The sequence below is a fragment of the Lampetra planeri genome, chromosome 4 (assembly GCF_965212315.1).
Source record: "Lampetra planeri chromosome 4, kcLamPlan1.2.h2, whole genome shotgun sequence".
Lineage (NCBI taxonomy): Eukaryota > Metazoa > Chordata > Hyperoartia > Petromyzontiformes > Petromyzontidae > Lampetra > Lampetra planeri.
The window spans coordinates 12,085,861-12,102,117 of record NC_136110.1 but is presented as its reverse complement, the minus strand read 5'-3'; the positions used below and the strand labels follow the sequence as shown (position 1 = coordinate 12,102,117).

General features: G+C 46.6%; 1 protein-coding gene across 2 annotated transcripts in view; it reads left to right on the top strand.

The window, feature by feature from the left end:
* LOC144717701 (serine/threonine-protein phosphatase 2A 55 kDa regulatory subunit B beta isoform) overlaps positions 1 to 16,257 on the top strand; it is a 205,224-nt gene that overhangs the window by 151,961 nt on the left and 37,006 nt on the right. For both annotated transcript variants that reach the window (XM_078593268.1, XM_078593269.1), the window contains 2 exons: positions 6,935 to 7,032; positions 10,248 to 10,413. In XM_078593268.1, coding sequence (XP_078449394.1) covers positions 6,935 to 7,032; positions 10,248 to 10,413 — 264 coding nt within the window. The remainder of the gene's footprint in view (positions 1 to 6,934; positions 7,033 to 10,247; positions 10,414 to 16,257) is intronic.

Sequence of the window (16,257 nt, the reverse complement as noted above, 5' to 3'; positions counted from 1 at the left end):
GTAAAACAGGAATAGATCAAGAGTTCAGACCAACCACATTTCTATAGCAAGCTTTTCGATTATATTCTATACATAGGCAGTAATGCATGTCCCAAGGACAGTGGGATATTTTTCAAAGTCCGTGAATAATTCATATTCATAAGAAAAAAATATTTGTGCCGGTTACAACTTTGCAGATAAAGATTTCAGTAAAGCGTTGTTGTGGAGTGGAGGGTGGACCAACAGCAGTGTTCTTAATGCAGCTTGAATACACATTGTTGGTGTGTATATACTGTACAGTGTCCACGGTTAGCACGCTGGGCTATGAAACTGGCGACCCGAGTTCAATTTCGCACGCGACCAACACCAGTGACGATAATCTGGACCAGGTCCAGGACCCTCCCGTAGGTAGACTCGGCCTCAAATGAGTACCTGGTGCGATGTGTAAACATCGCCACTAGGGAGGCAAAGTCGGTCGGGTGTGGTGCTGGACATCCACCCCCTCGTGTACCGTGTCGGCCTTCACAGGTTCTCTTTAATAGGACTTTCACCAAAAAGTATGTTGAGGCTACACGGGGGAATCTTTGTTTTCATACTTAAAAAGACAAAGATCGCCCATATAGCCTTAACAGACTGTAGGGGCAAGTGCTGTTAGCGAGCACCTATGAAGGCCGGAACGGTAAACGAGGGGGTGGGTGGCCAGCACCATGCCGGACCGCCTTTGTCTCCCCAGTGGCGATGTTTACACACCGCACCAGGTACTCATTTGAGGCTGAGTCGACCTAGGGGAGACCCAGCACCGGTTCAGATAATCGTCACTGGTGTTGGTCGTGAATGGGAATCGAACCCAGGTCGCTGGGTTCATAGCGCAGCGCGCTAACCGCTACACTACTGCTCCCCATTCATACATATACACACACACATACATGTAGTCCCTATTCTATTAATACAACACTTACAGGCGTATTATGAATGTTGTTTTTCTCGCAGATTTTTTCATGCACAGTTAGCGAGAGTAATCGATATCCACCGAAGAAAGCAGAGAACCCGCCGTTCTGTTCCTTTTCCTGCAGACCTCCCCGCCCGCCCGCCCGCACCCCTCGGGTTTCTCGCGGAGCGTGCGTCCTTTCCGTGATGCCACACATCGTGTTGACGACGTCTCCGCACCCCAGGCTCCTCCGCTCGTCTTGGGGGTGGGGGGGGGGGCTAGATAATCCACGAGGAGTGGTCGACGTGGGGGGGGTTGGAGTGTAAACCCATCTTCTGACGGGGCGAGTAACCCGTGCGCCCTCCCGCCACCACCCCCCTTTCGTTATTTTTGTCAGTACATCTCCATGTCTCGCTCCGTGCATAAGTGCGCGAGTGGGTTGCGCTCGGCCCTGACAGATTGTTGCAACGGTCGTGCAGCTCGCGGTGTTTTTTTTGTCATGCTGAACCAAAAAAAGAATCTTTCCAATTTACGCAAAAGTCTGTCGTTCCGTTTTAAACAAGATGGAGGACGCGATGCCGTACCCGTGACAGTGACGCAGGACGCGCGCACGCATTTCGCAAAGGGCAGTGGGCATCCCAGCACAATATTCCAGCGTCGTATAGCAGCATCGCCTCTGCACCTTCAATCAAGCACATGACGTTTTCGTCTCGTATTTGTGCGATTTGGTTGCACGCTGGTGTATACGTTGCGTGTGTTTGTGCACGCGATTTCTACCTCGTACGCGTGTGCGTCGCGTCGCGGCGTTGGATCGCTTGGTCACCTAAGCACTTCGCAGCTATGAAATCAAGTAGCGTCATATGCTGTGTGGGGTTTCATATGCAGACTTGGCAATATATTTATTGATTTGCTTTCTTAATCCTTTTTCCTTGTGCGTTGGAGGAGCCGTTTGTATTAATAATTTAAAACGTTAGTCCCCACGATGGGCCCTTTAACACTTTTCCATTTGTGCGATTGGCAGGGATGATGGATCGTTCTGAATGGCAGCCTTCCTTGAAATGAGCCAGATTTACATGGGCATTGTAATTGTTGTGTATGTAAATATGTATTTGCGCCTTTCTTAAATGTCTCACTCTTGCCCACCACCACCCTTATGAGCGTCTTAATCCCAGCAATCTCCGTTCATTCAACTCATTCTCTGTTGATCGAGTTGCGTTGAAACAATGCGAAGGTTTGGCTCAAATGTCGTGGGTACATATCAGCATGACATCTCTCTCTCTCTGTCTTCACCTTTCCACTTTACTGCAAGCAGAGCCTCATGGACATAATGCGGAGAGAATGTTTTACCAAATACACGTGCGCAGAACGAGCAGTATGAACAATGCTATACGTATGCAAAAGCTGTCTCGGTCATATGCGTGAGCAAAACAAAGCGCTTGTACGACAGTTGTTATTTGACGTAAAGTAAACTTAAAGATTTTCGTGAACACGTGCACTGTAGTCGAACTTATCGCTCGCACACTCCGGAGCAGAGGACAGGAATTTGCGAGTTTTGCTGTACGCTGCGGTGTTTGTGAGGTGATGGCATGCGTCCATCTGCACATTCAACCTGGTCCCAAGGCTACATGCATACGAGTGGTGGCAGCTGTTGCTCAATTAAAACAAAATGCACCTTGGATTAACTGATCTAGTTTGACCGTATTAATAGATCGTAAATACTGATTGGTCATTTGATCTTTAAAGTGAAATTTGATTGGGAGATGGTAAAATCACACGTACAATCGTTGTGTTGATATGGAGACAATTTTTTTCCTTTTTTTAAGTTTGCATACACCATATTTCTCCAACACCGTACCGCCGCGGGGAATTGTCTCATGGTTTTCCCGGGACGCAAGGCTCTGCTTGTGGGCTGTATAGCTGTAATAGGTGCAAAGTTTTACAAGTAAGAGAGACATGCTGTGTGCTGTGCTTTGGCTCCCTGGAGAATAGCAGATGGGGTTGAACCTCCGGGTTCTGCGCTTGGAACTCGCTTTCAATCATCGCGATGTTCCCATTTCCGCGCGGAGTCGTAAAAGCAGGCGCCATGAGAGAGGCGCAATTTGTGGAGGGAGCAGACCGATTTTTTTTGTTGCCAGTGCCTCCGTGATGGCATCTGCCGCCGGGCTGATTGATGGCGAGCGCTCCACCCCTCCAGGCCTGGCGCTGCAGCAGCCAGATTCCTCCCAGCCGTGCTTGGGTACCAGACCTGGCTGTCTCATCGCAAGGGGCGGGGGGGGGTGAGGGCGGGGTAGAGGGAATGTTCAGAGCAGAGCCACGAAAATGGCCATCTTTAAAAATGTAACATTGAGAATTATTTATTTTTTCTTCTGCAATATATTTTAGGTTATAAGCAGTGTTCGTAGTGCACGTGGTGGAAGTTGTAGATGTTCATTTGGGAAACTGTCGGCAGAGCATCGCTTTTCGGAACAGATCTGAAATATTGCAACGAATTTGCTGTTCGGCCGACGTGACGACGTGAGTTCGCTTTGGAGTTTAGAGTCACTTAATAGTGGACCGCGTGAAGGCAGTCACTGCTCACCCACCTGAAAGGTGACAGCCATTGACCCGCTTGGTGGTGTTACTGCAACCGGCCGTTTCAACCCTGCAAAGAGGCACTTTGTCACTGTGTCTCGTCATCGTTTGACAGTGCCGTAACTGAAAAAGTATCTTTCTCTGGAATGTTTTTGTGAAATTACTTTCAGCGATCTTACACTTCTATAATGGGTGTGTGTTTTTTTACATCTTTCTGTCAAACCGTCAAGAACAAAGTTGGTATTTTAAAATGTTAGGGGAAGAAATTGGCATTCATATCCTCAAGATAATTGTAACAGTTGTCAACTTTTTTTAATACTGAAAAAAAACCTATATCATTCTATTTTCCGCAAAGGTCACCTATGCAAATAGAAAAAAACATTTTGCGATATTTGAAAATTAAAAATAACAACGGCCGCATCACAGCGTAGAAATGAAGAATTTTCATGATGTAGATTTTAAATGTCAGCCTCGTAGGGAAACCTGCTTTCTATTTGCTGACATTTTCTATTTTGAGCCGAGCACCGAATGGAGGCCGCTGCCGGTGCAGTGCACGAAACAAAACACCACTGCTTTGTGTCAACCTTTAGAGCGTGATTCGCAACAACTTGTTCAATTTTGACCAAAATATTTGCAGAAAATACCACGGTGCAGCTATACGTTCCCAAGTCAATCGATCGATCATTTATGAAATTGGCAGATGACATTACGGTCAGATTTTATTGTTGAAGCTTTATCTTTTATCATTGTTATTCATAATAAACTATTTATAGTACGGTTAATTTATCTTTCAAATATATTTTAGAGCGGGGCGCTTTAGAAACTAATGTACCATCGCAAAATTATTTAATTCGGACGGCTACAAATAAAGTGGCATGTGTATAATTTTTATATCCCATTCTCAACGCCCTTATTCATTCCTCGTTTATTTTAGTCATTAGAGTTTTGTGACACTTTCCGTTTTTGTATGACGACAATAGAACGCTCAAATTAACACATTTGCTGGTCTCTCGCATCACCTGAAAAAACCTACGGCACCCGCCTCTGGCCTGGCCCTTTGCGATCTCAGTCTTGGCGAGCCTCTTGCCTCCCAAACGCAGGGCTCGATAATTCACCTTGCCTGGCGCTTGCACCGCGACAGCATCCACCACCACTTCGTGGCGAACGCCGAGTGCTGCCGTCGCCGCTGCCACCAATGCCATTGGGCGTGCGAGTCACTTGGATGTGAACCCGCGTTGTCAATTAAAACAGGAAGGATTGTCCGCTGCGCTTCCGTGTGCCTGCGTTAATCCAGTGGCAGTGTGGCGCTTGCATTCTGACTGCTTGAAAAGAATCAACAGCAACAACAAATCGTGTTACATGAAATCCCCCTGCTCTGTATGCGGCTTGACAACATCTTAAATGGGCAATTAAGATGCATTGTTTGAGATGCCTCTGGGTTTTCGACCTCAAAGGGCTGTCGTCTCGGTGTTCGCCGGCATCTGTTGCGGGCTGACTGCCACGTGTGCGGCGCCCGCTTGCGCTGGATACCCGTCATGAACAACGCAAACGTTAAATACACGACACGGATTTCTGTCACTCACAGTGGTGGTGTGGAGGACAAAGCTCCTCGGGAGGCACTGTGACCACGTTGATAACGACTGGGAAAGCCCAAAACGGGTGTGGAATGCTTTCGACAGTTCTGAATCCTATCATGAAGAGTTGAATGACATCACTATGAAACGTTATTGTAATATTCCTTTGTCTTCATACTCTTTGGGTCTTTCGGTAAAGTCACTGCCGCAGACACATACCCCGGCGTCTACAAACTAAGCTGTGTCTGCGGCAGTAGTTACATTGGGGAAACTAAGCGACATGTCTCGGACCGTGTTCGTGAACGTAAGGCAGATCTGAAACACGGTAGGACCAATACCTCGGCCGTGGCTGATCATTGTTTTAATGCGGTGGGCTCACACGAAATTGATTTCTCCAAGACGAAGGTAATTTGCAAGCCCACTGGCTATCAACAAAGATTCGTTCATGAAACCATCCATATATATAGACACAGACAATTTAAACCGTGAAGATGGGTACAAACCCAGCAATGACTGGAAGGACGTTATCAACCAATTTAAGTCATAATTGGCTGTGATGTTCCCAACGTACCACCTTCCGATGTTAGTTGTGCTTTACGCCCATTTCAAAATTGCGCTTTCACAGGATTCACACACAGCCTCTTCGCGCGCCGACCCGTGCGTTAAGGATCTGCGATCTCCCGTTAGCATGCTAATTTCTCATTAACATGCTAATTTTCACCTGGCAGCCCTTTGATTGGTGGAAAACCAACCACCGTCGGGTTGGCTGCCCACCACTTGCATTATCATTGGCTGCTGACATTTGGGCTATGCCCATTTCAAACCCTTATAAACAGTTTGCCTTGGAAGCTAAACGCCCCTTTTCCTGAAGACGACCGCTTGTGTTGCGATCGAAACGTAGTAGTTTTTTGTAATTTTTTGTTATTTTCTTTGAACCTATACGTGACTACCGAAATACCCAGGAATATGAATTCCTGCAGTCACGACAGCTTTAAGTTATTGTAACACTTTCATTTTAAGATGTAAAGTACTTTGATGGCTTTGCTTGGTGTTTGGTCAAATTAAGATCCTTGAATTGTTTATTTTTTCGAGGAAAATCCTTTTTTATTATATTTATTTCGGCCAAGCTCTGAATTTTTTTGTTTCTGCAGAATCGTGGCTGATTTTCACCACCTCTAACTCGGGCTGTGACAGGAATACACAATAACCAACTCGGAGGAATCATGCCATGGGGCCTCAAATATTATTTGTTCTAGCAGATCGCACACGTTGCTGATTTTCCATGTAGGTTCCCATTCAGCAGTGAGAACTGTCATCTGTGCCAGCTGCATGAGTGAATGCACTCTGCCAGTAAGCTATATAACCTGTCTCGTGATGATATTGATGGCAATTGTACGTAATCTCAGTTTGATATTTCGTGCAACGTGTGGCTTGTGGAGAGAATGAATGGGTGGGTGAGCGAGTGAGTGTGAGTGGGGGGGGGGGGGGGGGGTAGTGTAGTGGTTAGCACTACGCTTCGCTTCAAACCCAGAGACCTGAATTTGATTTCCACTCACGGCCAACACCAATGGCGATTATCGGCACCAGTCCTGGGCCTCCCCGAGGTCGACTCGGCCTCAAATGAGTACCTGGTGCGATGTGTAGACATCAACACCAGGGAGAAAAAGGCGGCAGGGCGTGGTGCTGGCCACCCACCCCCTCGTGTGCTGTTCCGGCCTTCATAGGTGCTCGCTAACAGCACTTGCCCCGACAGTCTGTTAAGGGTATACGGGGGATCTTTGTCTTTGTGGGGGGAGGAGGGGCGAGGGGTGTTCATGTGACTGTGCACAGGTGTGACGGTGCAGCGTTTGTTTTTCTGCTTCCCGTGTTGTGTGGCCCACAGCGGACATAATCTCCACAGTAGAGTTCAACCACACGGGAGATCTCCTTGCGACGGGAGACAAGGGTGGCCGCGTCGTGATCTTCCAGCGAGAACAGGAGGTGAGAGGCCGCCCGCGCACGCGCGAAATTAACAAACACAGCGGGCCAACGCTTGTTTACGCTTTCGTCCGACTTACGTTTTCCCATTGCGGCTGTCATGGCAGTGGATGAAATGCAGCACCCTTTGGCAGAGCTATAAAATAAAAACTATAAGCTGGTTTTATTTTACCAGCTAAGGCCCACCGAGCTATATAGCTCTTTTTCAGAAGCGTCGTGGCCACAATTGATGGCTCAGCTTCCATTTTTTTGTGTTTTTAGTTGCTTGTCCTTCCCCCCGCACCTCCGATTGGCATGGTTGGCTACGCACATTGTGAAAAAAGTTCAACATACATACATACATACAACGAAGTGGCTTATGCGGAAATTTATAGCAGCAAAATAATCTAGACGCATGTTTCTCAATGTGGAAGGAAAAACGAGAGGACCCAGAGGAAAATAAATCCACGCGACCACGGGGAGAGCTTTCGGGTCGGGATCGAACCCACGACCTGCATGCTAGGCAAGGTGGTTAACATCTCGCCACCGTGATGCTGAACCCCTTCATAGGATGGCAGCAGTTGACTTCCTTTCATAGTGCTGCTACCTCACCATGAGAGGCCATCTGTGAAGGGACCGAGACCTGCGTCCATCCTGATTCACCTTTTAACTTAACGCCATGAAGTTCAAACTGTCGTGCATCAATTCCCAAGCGACCGTGAGGTTCTCGGCTGGTGGTGGGTGGTGGACACCCGACGACCGAGGGGGCCCATTGTTGGCCTGGGCCTTGATGCCGCGCGCTATCCCCGGGTCTCCTCGAGAGCTTACGAGGGCCCGGGGACCTCTGGCGCCGTGACGAAGTCCAACGTTGCGCCGGAGCAAACCGGGACACCACCGGGGATTGAGATCGGGCGCCAGCAGAGGCAGTTGGAGAAGAGGCCAGGGAAAGGAAACAGGCCCTTGTACGTACCCTGGGCAGATCTTTATCAACGTACTAGCGGAGCAACGCACATCTGGTTTCCCAGGAGAATGGAGCATGCAGGCAGTGTTGCAGCTAATAGTTGACAGGTTCACTAGGCACCTCCGTTGGTCCAAGTTAAAAGAAAATGCATGGCAGCCCTACTTTTGCTCCAGGATCCAACGCGCTTGTACCAGCGAGGGTGAACGCACTCATCCTAGGGTGCAACAAGAAGTGGGCTTCTCCTCCTCCCGGCCCTCTCTCCTCGTTCTCGCGAGTAGCCCCAGGCAGCTTGCCATCTTGACGTCCAAACTCCTGTCGTCAAGGGCAATAATCCTGCAGGTTTTATAGATAACTTGACATCACCACCTGCTTAACGTCTGAGAATAATGAAACATTTAACGTTGCAAGTCATTAGTTTGATGACTGGTTCAATCAAGTAATTGAGAAGTCCGTTGGAGGGGAAGCCAGAGATGTGACCCCGTTTGCTGTGCTTTTGTTGCCCACCGTCGTGGCCACTGGCTCCGGAGCTGATTGATGCGTGAGATTTAAAGTGTGCCAACGGTAAGGTGAACCAAAATTTGGCTCTAGCGTTAGCCAACTGATGGTATCGTTGTTTAATGGGCCGCGATTGTGCCCGGCTAAAGTTCGTGCCGATCGCTCAAGTAGACCCAATCCTGGCAATATGCTCGGTCTTTTAGAGACCTTCCATGTCTCTGTCACACTCCGCTCAATCCTTTCCTCCGTCCTCTGAACGAGCCTGACGGGGTCACATTGGGTCACAAAAGTGCAATTTTGGTGTGAATTGCATTCACCCGTTGCACACTATCAGATCTTAAGGTGGCCTCTGCCAGATTGCTTGGATTAGGCAAAAAAGATCATATTCTACCTGCTAAGCTGTAGAGCTGTTGGTATTCTTTGCTATCACTAAGCCTAAAGCCTACCCACTACCATTGTAATTACAATTATACGACACAAATCTTTCAGCCCTGGGCCTGCCCAGCATTGTTAATAATTTCCTTTGTATGTGTGTTGAACTTCTTTCGCACCGTATGTCGCAAATTGGGCTAATTGGAGGTACGATATTGGCTTTCCATGGGCTGGGCTGGCCCCCAGCACCTTCACATCTGATTCCTTTTATAACCTCCCCAATTGCTCGATCACTGATCTGGAAAAATGTACATGGCACTGGGGGAGACTAGACTGGGCTGGTGAACGGAGCACTGGGGGATCTGGTCCTGCCAAGCTCTGGCCTGGACAATTTTTTTTTATATAGCGACATATTTTTTCCATGGGTGCCGTGGTGGCGAGATGTTACCTCCCTCTCCAGGTATGCAGGAGGTCGTAGGTTCCATCTCGACCCTGACACCTGTATATTTGGAGTTTACATGTTCTCCCCGTGGTCGCGTAGAATTTTTCTCCGGCTTTTCCCTCCACATTTAGAATCTACATGCGTTTAGAGTAAAGTCACGTGACTTTACCGAAACACCCAAAGAATAGTTTTTTATCTTTTAGTAATTTGCTCATGGACATGACACTTAGTGCAGCATGCCTAGTAAAAACACTTAATCCTGACTTCTTTAATGTAAAAAATTATAGTGGTTACGTTTTCCTAAAAATAAAGTTATAAAGCTTTTATTGAATGGTGAGTAGGAGCATTGGTTGCTTAAATACTGTACTCATGTTTTGTGTTTAAACTGTTCTTTGTAATGCTCTGGCCTCCAATTAATATGTTTGATGTCAGCTTGCCCGCCTCTTGAAAGCAAAGGGAATAAAATAATCTGAATACACATTTTCACTGCTCCTAGCAGGAAATACGAAATAAACCAATGAAAGCAGAACATTGATATGGCAGATGTTGGCTCCAGATAGAAGTAAACTCTTCCGCGCTCCCCATGATTGTCCACCTCGCCCACACCATTTGCTTATTAAAGTATTTGAGTATTCACCGGTTTGATGAATTGCATCTTTTTCCCTGCGGCAAGACTGTGTTAATGGCAACAGCGGGAAAGTGTTTTCAGCCTGCTCGTCTCTGCCGCTCCTGAAAACGATTCTTGACATTTTTCAAAGTTCATGACAAAATGTCGTGTCGCTAAATAAGAAAACATTTATTAAAATGAGAAAATGTAGAAACATTTCCCTGACAAGTAAAAAAAAAATGGAGAATATTACATTCACTAAAACGGTGACACCCGGGGATGAAAGGCTGCAAACAATTCCTCGGTTGAACGCAAAGGCGAGAAGCGAATATTAAAATGTAACGACCGCCGGTTCCCCGCAGAGCAAAAACCAGCCGCAGCACCGCGGAGAGTACAACGTCTACAGCACCTTCCAGAGCCACGAGCCCGAGTTCGACTACTTGAAGAGCTTGGAGATTGAGGAGAAGATCAACAAGATCCGGTGGCTGCCGCAGCAGAATGCGGCCCAGTTCCTGCTCTCCACAAATGGTGCGTGGATGCGCACGCGGATTTATACCTGCACACACAAAGACAAAGATCATCCCCCATGTAGCCTTGACAGACTGTTTGGGCAAGTGCTATTTGCGAGCGCCTGTGTGCTGTGTCGACCTTCATGAGGGGGTGAGTGGCCAACACCACGCCCGGCCTCCTTTGTCTCCCCAGTGGCGATATTTAAACATCGCACCAGGTACTCATTTGAGGCTGAGTCGGCCTAGGGGAGGCCCCAAGACCAGTTCAGATAATCGTCACCGGTGTTGGTGGCCGGGAGCGGGAATCGAACTCGGGTCGCCGGGTTCGTAGTGCAGCGCGCTAACCGCTACACTTACTGCTCTCCACATCTGCACACAAGCGCGCACGCTCATTGTGCACAAACCACTCGGTCAGTCTTTATTTTACGTGCTCGTATCGCCCTCGATCAAGTGGGCATCAATGCACATGACAACAGAACAGGAACGGTCCGGAAGTATAGAACAACGGGAATAGAAAAAAAAACAACCCCCGTCACGACCTCGGTGGCTAATACTGATTGAGCACAGTAAAGTGCAACTGCGCACAATAAAACACAACCTCGCGCAGTCGGTGTATTGTAGCATAGAAATATGTCGTGAATAAAATAAATCATAAGATGAGAAACCGTTCTAAAATATGTATTTAATCATAATAATAATTTGCCTGCCTTCTGCCGGCATCCACTCAAACATAACCTGGGTTGCGCCATGTAGATACGGGGTGAGACAAATGTCGCTTGCTGAGCACCTGTTATATAGGCCTGGCACAAATCGTGGGGCCAGCAGCGCTCGCCGCTGGCTGCTGTTGCCTACCCTTGCTTGCTCATCATGAGGAGCATGAACGGCACCATGCACCAGCTGCATGTTAGGCTGTCGACTTAAGAATGACCCAGTCCAGGTTCGTATATGCCACTTTTGCCGTATGCGTGGTAATTGTCACCTGAAAGAGCCTGTTGTACGAGGTGGAAATAAGACGGCATTAAGTGGCCCGCTTTGAGAGAGCATACCTTCAGATTTAAAGAGGCCTGCTAAAAGTGAAAGTGGAAATGAAGAGGCCCTGGGAAGGTCCACTTGGCAAAGTAAAAGACACTAGGAAACTGATGGCTTAAAAAACACACATATCCTTACGTGCGTGTTCGCTTTCTGTAAATTTTGGTTACTGTAGTGCATCGAGATGGATATACGTTGAACGTCTTTCACACCATACGTAGCCAACCGTGCTAATCGGAGGTGCGGGGGAAGGACAACAAACTAAACATAAAAAGCTGTTCTAAAAAAATGAGTTTTCAATCCCGATTTAAAAGTGCATACCTCAAATGGCTTCCTAACCTGGGTTGCAGATAACATTGCATTTATATTTAAGGTCTCAATCTGAATCTTTCCACAAGGCTATTGGCATTGAACCCTGCGAATGTGCACACATTGGTGTCATTAATAAAACGCAAAGTTTACTCTTTCAGGGTGTTCCCTATAATGAAGTTATTGACAAATTTTAACTGGGCCTTTGCAAAAAAAGCCATGGTGAACAACAATGCATCGCCACACTTCTGTGTAAATACGCATTTGTACACGTATCCTCGTTAAAGTTGCAAAAATGAATGGGGGGGGGGGGGGGTGGGACCGTTATAAGCATGGTTCGTAATCACGAGGTAATAATGTAAATCCAAACTACACTAAACTATGAACTATTTCTTTTCTACCAGCTTCAGGGCCCGCTGAGCTACGTAGCTTTTTTTGAGAAGTGACTCGGCCATCGCCAACGATAGCTCAACGGGGAGTGGCTTATCATCTTGTGGGAAATTTATAGCGGCAGCCAAATGCTCTCAACATGTGACCTTGATTCTAAATGTGGAGGAGAAGAACCGGAGCACCTCGACTGCGCAATACTGTGAGGAATATTGCTCGGATGAGGTTTTCACGTAACGTTTTCCGACACCATGATCACCCAAATCGTAACAACAAAAAGCGAACGTGTTGATTAATTTGTAACCCGCGTACCACCGCTTTGTCTCTCATGTTGACGGCTTCACAATGTGTCTGAAACTCACAATACATACATGAAATAATAATAATGCATGAAAATATTGTTTGAAAGTGTTGATGAAATGCCCTCTAATTTAACAGCATTGGTGAAACTTGGAAACATTTCTTGACTGAAAAGAGAGCATTTCAAAACCAGAGTGAATGTTCACGCTTGTGTTGGTATTGACCGGAGCGCTGGTGTGATGCGTGGATCTATGTTCAACATCTCAAGGGGGAAAGAGCAAGGTTAATTATCTGTTTTCAGTATCGGAATGTTGTCATCGAATTAAAGTTGGTCAATATTAGTTTACATTGGGATGGGTAACTGCTGTGTTAATGAAGCGCGCTCGTGCCATGCGCACCTTTCACATGAAACAACATGCTCATGGTGTGTCAGTGTGTCCGCAAGCCAGGGCTGCACAACGCAGGGAGCAGGGAGCAAATTGGCGCAAGTAAATACCCTAATGTCAAATAATGACGGATGGTTTTATTACATGGTGCGTGTAATTGACGCCAATAAGCCCTTTTATTTCTCGTTTGGTGTTCAATCCCGCACAGTATCCGAAAATTGTACACCCTAACAGGGGGGTGCATATGCTTTACACTTTTAAAATAATATCTTCACATTCTTTCGACTATTCAGCCACTATTAACTAAAACTGAACAAATTTTTATTTATTTTACCAGGTAAGGCCCATTGACCTAGTTATCACAAATGACAGCTGAACGAAGTGGCTTATCACGTGGACATTTATAGCAGCGGCCAAATACTTTAAACGCTTGTTGATTCTAAATGTGGAGGGAATAACCAGAGGACTTGGAGAAAAATCCACGCGACCCCGGGGAGAACATGCAAACTCCAAATATGCAGGCATCAGGGTCGGGATTGAACCCACAACCTCCTGAATAGCAGGCGAGGAAGTTCAGATCTCACCACTGTGGTGCCCTATAACACAGAAAATAATAGGATCAATATTCATCTTCTTGGTTCTTTCGGTAAAGTCACGTAGAAGGGAAATAATAAAGTAATAAAAATAAAACATATAATAATATGATAAAATAAAATATCAATATTATCTTAGTATTCGTATGTTGCTATTTTGTGCTGTACTGCAAAAATAAACGTATGGCCGACCGCGGTGCTATCCGTGCGTCGGCAACGCGCCCAGTACAAATTGTGTTAGTAAATGGACGAAGCCGCGGCGCCTGCACGCCCGTCTCGTCTGGCTGTCAATCAGATTGTGCCGGGGAGGTGGGCGGCGGAGGCGTCCACCATGCCACGGAATCCGCGGGCTCACTGGCTCCTCCCAAACAGCTCCCTGAAATCTGAAATTGGCATCGTGGGATTGATGCTCCGCTCTGCCGTGCAATCCCTCTTACCGCGCGCGCCCGCCCGCCTGCCATCGACCGAGGCGATCGACCACGGTTGGAATGGCTTTGGGATAAGCACGGGACTCGGCCCTCGCACTGGGCCAGCACCGGCTGATTGAGGGGGGGGGGTTGGTCTCGTTCCCGCTGGATTTATGTCCATGCTGCCTCCAGCTTTAAGTGTAGGCGGCTGCCAGTGTTGTGCTTATTTATTGGCCCCTGCTGGCAGGAGGAGCCCGTGCACTCTGGGTAGAAGTGGGGCACGCCCCTTTGCTTGACAGTTGTTGTTGGCACAAGGATTTTGAAGTGCGACTTAAATTGCATGGATCTCAATGTGGAATCAACGGTTTGTTTGTACGTACCGTACATAGCCAATCGCGCTATATAAGCGGAGGCGTGGGGGAAGGATGACAAACTAAACACAAAATCAGTTCTAAAGAAATGAGTTTTCAATATAGATTCTAAAGTGCATAGCTCCAGCCGCTGAAGCGTATTGGAAAGTGTGCAATGCAGTGGTTAGCCAAAAGTCACAACGAAGGTTTTTTTAATAGATTTAAATGTGGAATTAACCAGATAAGTTTGGTGCAAATAGTTTATACATTCACCAGTGCATTTGTCTCCGTATTGGCAAAGGAAGGTAGTGAGTTGCATTGTAGAAGTCAAAATGGTTAAGTTTTTACATTATAAATTAATCTTTCTATGTGATTTGTAAAAGAGTTGAACTGAATTGGGAGCATTATTCCTAAAAGCCACCGTGGAAATTGAAATAAACCCATCTGACTCTTAATGTAAAGAATTAACACGCATCATTAGTGATCATTAGTATGTATGTTGAACTTTCGCACTGTACGTAGCCAAACATGCTAATCGGATCAAAGCAAATACTTAATGTGTAACCATTATGTAAATTGAGCGAATGCAAATTTTCTTTAGTTTTCTCAAGGGGAATTACTACTACCACTGGTTGTTATGTACACTATATATCTTGAAAGCCTAACTTAAAGGCCTACTGTTGTAATACAACACCATCAATGGCCAGTCAACATTTTGCATTCTACAAAATTCACCACTTGCTTTTAGGAAATGGGACATTTAAAGTTCATTATAGAGAGTTGTGTGTACGTATGTTGAACTTATTTCACACCCGACGTAGCCAATCGCGCTAATCGGAGTTCATGACGAAGAGGAGTGAAAACAAGCTGGAGGTTAGGAACACACAAATTCTCTATCTTCCCTGGCAATCGCACAACGCTCAACAGGGTTAGGACTTGCATTCGTATGGCGCGTCAGTGGTTCAGCAACCCAACGCGCCTTACATCAATCACATCTCATCTCAACCTTTCCAATGCCCTTCTGCAGTCTAGCTCAGGGTCCCCCAATGGCAGCTGTCATTGAGGGGACCCTGTCGACTGCTGTATATTTGGAGTCTGCCAAGGTACTACTGATTGCTGTCCCCGTGCATGGGGGGCCTTGCAATGTATCATCTCTGAATTATGAAGCAGTACACATGGTCCGCCCTTTTTGAATAATGTCACAGGATCGTTTTAATGTCCACAATAATACACCCCCTGGCAGTATTCGCCAGGGTGGCCCACTGTGTTCAAATCGTGAACCTCCGCAACAAGAAGCAAATGCACTTCAGTTCTGCCACAATATTTATGCACGAGAACAAAATTGAATGAATAATATGGACATTAAAAGTAATCTAATATTGGTCGTATTCCCAGTAATTTATAGTTATTAGTAACTGTTTCCTTTTGGTTGAGAGATGGCATTGTGACTCGGATCCATCCTTGCTGTACATATTGCTTTTGATGTCGTCCCCTGCCCACAGCTGCAAGCAATCGCAGAAATACAGCCATCACGGTGTATGTAGCCTTGCTGCGCTGTGTGGCATCGTGCCTCGCAAGGCCTTCATACATGTTTAATCACTGTGCGTTGCCCAAACACAACTTACGGTTCGCCTTATAAGCCGCAAGGAGTCTAAAAAGTGTTTTTTTTCTTGAGTCCCGCATTGAGATGTTTCGCCACCGATGCAGCGAGCGGCTGGTGGCGAGATGTTAACTCCCTCAACTGGTAAGCAGGAGGTCGTGGGATTCATCCCGACCCTGACGCCTGCTGTATATTTGCAGTTTGCATCTTCTCCCTGTGGTCGTGTGCCTTTTACTCTGGTTTTTCCCTCCACAATTAGAATCAACATGCGTTTCGATTATTTAGCTGCTTTAAATTTCCGGGTGAGAAACCACTCCGTTAAACTATTATTTATGGCTGGGTCGCTTCTCAAAAAAGAGCCATATAGCTCAAGTGGGCCTTACCTGGTGAAATAAAAATAGTAAATAAATAAATTGCCCAAATTTCCACACAGAAAAAAATCCGTAGCAATGCCGTATAAAAGCAGGAATGGCAATCCATGGACGGAAATTCTTGTGAGACG